At 34.9% G+C, this 6817-nt stretch overlaps 1 protein-coding gene across 1 annotated transcript; it reads right to left on the reverse strand.

Annotated features, from left to right (window-relative positions):
- Positions 1-991: 991 nt before the first annotated feature.
- Positions 992-5467, reverse strand: LOC113238124 (chymotrypsin-2-like). Its single transcript, XM_026474860.1, has 4 exons — positions 5401-5467; positions 2586-3046; positions 2065-2238; positions 992-1538 (listed from the first exon to the last, which is right to left on the reverse strand). The coding sequence occupies exons 1-4, from the start codon at positions 5450-5452 to the stop codon at positions 1392-1394; spliced, it is 834 nt and encodes a 277-aa protein (XP_026330645.1). The 5' UTR covers positions 5453-5467; the 3' UTR covers positions 992-1391.
- Between the last annotated feature and the right edge of the window lie 1350 nt (positions 5468-6817).

A 6817-nucleotide genomic window follows, 5' to 3' on the forward strand; every position in this document is an offset into this window, starting at 1 on the left:
TATATTATTTTCTATTCTCATCGGAAAATAATAATATTTTATTCCCACCCTATACTCTGGCGATCATAAGCTTATTTTTGGTGGGTACTGTTGTACAGTCAACAAGAAAATGTATTTGAGAGTTGCACTGTATTTTATTTAGTTTATTAGAAATGAACAATATTAACTGTACTTTAACGGTCAAGGTCTTTAACACTTTGTCACGTTCTTGAAAAATACCAAAATACAATTTGAGCAAAAAATAAAACGTGTTGCACATTGTTCATCAATTCAAAAGTTTAAAGAAAAACTTAGATTTTAAATATTACTTAAGACTGATTTAATATTGTTAGTGTTCATATTGATATATTGCAAATCACATTTTGCAATATATCAATATTAAAGACCTGTCGCAAAAAAAATTTAGGGCCTGTGATAATTATGACGTTTGATCGCAATTGCTCAATAAATGAATATTTGATTTTAAAACTTATTTTTTTCGTAACTGTACTTACCTTACAAACACAATGAGGGGATCCGTTGAGTGTTGCAAAATATAGAGTGGATAAGTACGGATTTAAAACTGGCTGTGGATCAGTTGTAGGGGATCGGTTGGGAATAATCAATTAGCGGAGTACTTTTACAAAAAATATACAAATAAAGTCAATATCTTTTCAAACACCATTAACGAAATAGAAATAAATACAAACAGCGTATTATTAACAATAAAGATTCCTTTATTTTTTACTTTATAACAAAGAACTTAGATCTTATGGTTTCATAAATATGATGCTCAACGCAGATAAGGGTAATTAATAGGTAGCCGTTCGAAGAATTGTTTTATGGTTCAATATCGTAAACGACCTGCGGGTAGCGTCAGTTTGTCAGAAAGACGTTAACGAAACGTTACGTTACGTAACGAAACGTTAATTCGACCCCTCGTAGATATACATATATGATACATAGGAGGGGTCGAATTGTGGTGGACAAGTTACTATAGTCTCATATAATAGCAATAAGTATTCGTTCAGCTTGTTACGTTAATTATTACAGCTGTCTCGATAGGAAAGTTATGCATAAGAAATAAACTTTTTAAGTTTTTGTTATATTACCTGACAGTTTTTAGATTTGCATTTGGTAGTAATGTTGTAAGTTCAAATGTGCAAGGGTCCTCCCTAACAACTCCCACCCCCGCTCCTGTGTTTTGCATCGTACCGCAGTTGTGACTGCTTAAAGCGATCTATTCAATGCATATTTTTATTTTTGTACGAAAGTAAAATCTGATTTATTAAAAGCCATGGAACAACAATTGTTATTGATGATGTTGTCATACAGTACTGCGAGGTTATTAGTATTTTAGAAATAATTCTGTATAGTTTGCGTTGGACAACTTTGATGGATCAGTTTGGTGTTCAGACGGTGTTCTGTTCCAGCCAGGACTCATAAGCGCTGACACGTACGAACATGTCGGGGGCACCACGGGCGCAGGGAATACCCCAAGAGACAATTCCGATCTGTTCTCCACGATCCACACGGACTAGAGCACTGCCAGAATCACCCTGGGAAAGAAATCAAACGGTTTTTATAGGTACGAGGGATGAAATAGTGGCTCTTTCATTCGCGAATTCGCGAAAAAAAATTTAAAAGTAATAATAACTATAAAAATATTATTTTTTCGGATCTAAATCGTGTAGATTATATTGGTTTTTTCAAACAAATCAAACCTTTCAGGCACTTTCGGGTCTTTACAGGTCCCAAGATCATAAACGACTGAGATGGTACTGGTCATCCGAAAACCTAAGAACTCGAAAAGTATAATAAGTGCGATTAAAAAAGAATAAACAGGCCAGACAGTCACATCTGTTATCCGGTTTGGAATTGGGAAATTTCATAAAGAACCAAAAGTATTGAAATTGCAACAGAACATCCAGATGAACAGTTTTGAAAAAAATATTTTCCTAAAAAAATTCAACAGTGAATTGAACCCAGTACCTCGACTGGGGTTGGGTCTGCTGTTAGATCATATAGTATAATAAAGTGTACAGAATAACAATATATAGAATAAATAATAATAAGTATACTCACGTTGCACATGCCGCGTCCGGCAGAGTGGAAGGTACAGATCTCGATATGGGGCTCGACAGGAGGCGGTCTGAAGCCGAGGGATGGACCAATAGTTGCTACTTGGGTGACGCACACGTCGCCGTCGATCGTTTCCGGGTGCAGCTCTAGGAGGTTTTGGGATATGGCACCACCGGCCTATAAAACAAGGCATTTAAATTGTAAATCCATGCAATAGAGTATTTTGTGGGCGAGTCCTACAGTAGCGTTATTACAAAAAGTTCTTTAATAATTCTCAATAGTATATCAACCCAAACTACATTATGATAACAATTTGTGTTCTATTATGTGATTGGAAATAAGAACGACAACAATTAATTATAAACTTTCTTTTTGTATGCAAAGTTGTCAAGCTGTAGGTGTAGGTAACTGTCAAATTATAGGAAGGTACTACGCGCATCGAATACATTGCTAGTACGGGGTTTGTTCAAAAAGGAAACTTCTCTGTGTATCTACTTGAAAAAATCAAAATCAAAAGAACTTACGGCAATCCGACCCCATCCAGCGGCTCTGCTGACCACACCAGCTGGAGCGAAATCAAAAGCCTGTTTTATAGGCTGCACCACTTCGGAATACTCGATGTCAGTGGTGGTAATCAGCAACCCGATGTCGTTCTTGATCGTTTGGCTGACGTAGTTCGCGTGCGTTACATTGCGAGCGAACGCATATTGGGTACCTCCTGAACCGAAGCTGTTTGTACCAACTACACCTCGGAGCGAACTGGAGAGTGATCCCCAAGAGAAGACAGCGGCGATACAATGAGCGGCAGTAAGAACCGTGCGGGGGGTGAGGATGGAACCACCGCATACCAAGCTCCTTACTACGGTGCCCTGGGTTAGGGCTACCATGTAAGGCACGCTGCCTTGAGCTGCCGGGGAGCCGCCGACGATGCGGGCGTTAATGTCCACATGTTCGAAGAGGACCGATTGGTCCGGTGCTGGTACGGCTAAAATCAGATACAAAAGAGTACTGTCAGTCATACTTGTGTATAGGGTAAAGTAGAGTTAATTCTAAATGAAATTGACACAGGCTTGATAAACTTAATAGGAGGTACCATCCACTATTAATGTAAAGTTGATTGTATTACTCAAATAAAACATTTACATATTTATTTAAAATCCGGCTCTGATATGGCACCCAGCGGTTAGCACGCCATGAGGTCTATGTTCGATTTTCGGTAAGGCCAATTCGTATTGGTTGTGGTCTGGATGTTCTAAGTAGTGCCCTTTTAAATTCATTTCGTTACTTAGGTACTCCTATCAATAGTACTGTAGGTGCTATTACAGGGACATCCAACTGGACTGTGTAATTAAGCGTCAGATACTTGGTTCAATGATCAGGGAATTGAAACAGTTTTTTAGCACATTATTTTTGTTCTTCTTTTTCCTGTCCTTATCGCACGGTATGTGAGGTCGACACAACATGTATTTTTCTTTCATTCTGGCGTAATTTCAGGCGTAATTTTCATACTCACATCTTTTTTACCCATGTCATCTTTCACACAATCCATCCATCTTTGCCTTCCTCTCCATTTATATCCCTCCGTATTCATACCACGTTTATATCATCCGATAATATTATTATGCTAAAAGTATTCAAACATAAGCAGAAATGTTAAAAATAAAAAAATAAATTTTGAATTATATCGAACAATTATATCGCAGTACTAATCATACGCACGACAATTTGGTTAACATCCATGCTTTTAAGACAATTTTCTTTGTATATTCATGCGGTACTACGAATGTAAGCAAATCAATCATTATGATTTAACATTATCTTGTCGACTTAATTATCGTTATTTGAATACATTAATTAATGAAAATTAGATAATCATAATCTGATCTAATTGCACAGATACCTACGTCTGGACATGCGTTATACCTACATTTATATTAAAGTCGTATGATAACAACTTACATCTACTCATTTATCTTGTAACGAGCTCTCGGCTGAGCAGGTGGAGTTTGCGTGCAAGGAGAGTGCAAATGCTTCGTGCTTGTGTTATAACTAGAATATATTCTATTCTTTTTTGGTTTTAGTGACGAAGAATAATAAAACAATATAATAAATTGAAAACCGACGGAAAACAATGTAAGTATGCGAGTACTATTAGTGATCCCAAGGCAGTTTTCATCAAGGGATCAAGTTATTTTTAAGCGACTTCAAAAAAAGAGAAGGGTCTCCGAATAAAGGATTAATTCGACTCTATTTATTGTTTGTGTGTGTATGTTACGCGATTATTGAGCAAACTCGTTGAATCCGCCATTTTTTTTAATAAGTGCAACTTTTGCTTAATTTGACATCGTAATCTACCACGTTTATAACAAATTAATATATTATAATTCTTTTGATAAGATTGTATGAGACAATAATCTTAGTACGAAGTACCAAAAAAACCGACCGGAATAGTTCGTGGAACTAATCTATTTGTCAAGTTTTATTGATATCGGTACCTCACCAACAAAAAAAGAATCATCAAATCGGTTCACAAATACCGGAGTTATCAAAACATAGTCGAATTGAGAACCTCTTCCTCTTCTTTAAGTCGGTTAAAAACGGAATGCATGTAAAAAATATTATTATTACTTACATGCATTCCGTATTTAACTATATTTTTTAATATAGTTAATTACGTAAAACTCGAACGTTAGGGGTTCTCCGTAGCGCAAGTGGTCGGTGTCAATGGCTATAATCACCTCCTTCGGGTGTAAAGTAATTAACATTACATTTAATTGAATTGTTATTTAAATGTGCCACAGAACCTCACTAAATTACTTGATCACATACTGAATTCCCTGTACTATAAACAGTACTAATATCAGTGCAACGAATTTAACTCTGGAGCATTATTCAGATATTTCAGAGCAGAACCAATTCAGTAAAGTTTCTATCCCAAATTACCTTACTGGCAATCGAAATAACACTCAACATTCTTTATTTGAATTCCACAATGGTGTACAAGGTGTTACATAGTAAACGGATCACGTCTTGGACCCTTGACTGCTGAGTTCACCAGGATCCCCTCGGGATTAGGCTAGGGGATCCTGATGGACTGAATGCTTTCAGGCACATCAATAGGCTGTTTTAACTGTACTTTTAGGTTAGAAGCTTTCGATCAGAAATTCAGACATATTTTTTTTTAATACAAAAATTTTTGGGCCCCTGAGACAAGCATGAGACAGTCAATTGAAATTAGAAAAAAAAACGTCAAGTTGCGTTGTTGAGTTTCGGATTTAATACATTTTAACAAATTTTAAAAACAAATTTATATTAATTAAATTTAAAAAAATCACTTACCAAGAGAGCCGACAAGGAATGCCAAGAATACAACCAAAGCTTTAGTCGCCATTTTCGCCGTCTGCTTCTTTTGAAATGGCCGAATGAAAACGAACGCGTATTTATACTAGAAAACTAATCAATTTCGATTAATATTACAGATTTCCTAATCAGATTAGTGATGTATTACTATTATGAATCAGTCTGTTTGTATCTTTAGGTACTTTTTAAGTACTAGTTAAAGTTGTCCTTCGCTATTTTAACTTATATTTATTGTATTAACAATAAATAATTAAGTAAACAGCTGTTGTTAACATGAAATAATATATAATAATAATAATAAAGGTATTCTAGAATAAGATACACTACTAACGTAGGAGCTCTCTACGAACGTCATTTTAAATGTGTGTAATGTGAGAGTTTAACGTTAAGTTTTAGGATATTTCTAGTTTTATTTTAAAAAAGTTATTAATGTCGGTGTGCTCATTGGGTAACGTTTCGATATTAGTTTAAAGGTTTCTGATATCTTTTATATTTACGAGTTAATAGCCTGGGCACATTAAGCGATAATACCTTGTAATCATTTCAATAAGTTTAAAGAAATTCAGGGTCGTATTCCAGAACTCTACTCAACGTTCAAGTCAGGATTTGAGAATGATTTCTAGTGCTTGAAAACATACTCAAGTCCTGAGTTGAGCATTGAGTAGAGTTCTGGAATACGACCTTAAAATTATTGTTTAAGGTATAATTATTAATTATTGAAACAGAAGTATTAGGTCCGGTTTTTTCGACATGAATTTCAACGCGCTCACCACGTGCTGTAGCCGCGTTGCCGCAGCGCAGCGATCGCGTGCTTCTGTCATGGCAAAATACGCTCTATTCACTTAGCTTTTACGCGGCGGCCGCGCTGTTGTATTATTCAGAGGAATTTAAATGTTGTTGCCTAGTAATTAGAATTCAAATCTGATGATAGATAATAACATTTCTATAAAACTTTTATTCTTGTATAATTTCTTGAAAAGTTGATAGTTTCAGAGAAAAAAACTTTTAGTTTTTTTTTGTTTGGAGAAATAAACATTTTATTTTTTTATCTTGATATGTAGGAAAATGTAATGTGTATGGTTTATTTGCAAAATAGGTCTAATTATTCTCTATCAAGAAGAAAATAATCCATGTGCAGGTAGGTCTTGCGGCTTTACGAGTAAAAAGGTGTCAAAATTTTAGATTTTTTTTGACGCAATGTGCTAGTTTCTACTTAACTTTCATATTATTGTTATAACATTCTCCAAATTACATTAAAATTGAGATTTTTATCTCAATAAAATGTATATTTCTCCATAAAAAAAAATATTTTTTTTGTCTCCAAAACTATCAACTTTTCAAGAAATTATACAAGAATAAAAGTTGTTAGGAATGTTATTATATATCTAAAAAAAAA

Source organism: Hyposmocoma kahamanoa, unplaced genomic scaffold (assembly GCF_003589595.1).
Source record: "Hyposmocoma kahamanoa isolate Upper Pololo Valley unplaced genomic scaffold, ASM358959v1 95, whole genome shotgun sequence".
In the NCBI taxonomy this organism is placed as follows: Eukaryota; Metazoa; Arthropoda; class Insecta; order Lepidoptera; family Cosmopterigidae; genus Hyposmocoma; species Hyposmocoma kahamanoa.

Excerpts from the sequence above, each read along its gene's own strand:
- LOC113238124 (XM_026474860.1), bottom strand. The coding sequence starts at position 5,452 with ATGGCGACTAAAGCTTTGGTTGTATTCTTGGCATTCCTTGTCGGCTCT. Across the intron at positions 2,239-2,585 it reads CTGGATGGGGTCGGATTGCC|GCCGGTGGTGCCATATCCCA; the intron begins GTAAGTTCTTTT and ends CTTGTTTTATAG. Across the intron at positions 1,539-2,064 it reads CCGGACGCGGCATGTGCAAC|GGTGATTCTGGCAGTGCTCT; the intron begins GTGAGTATACTT and ends TTTCTTTCCCAG.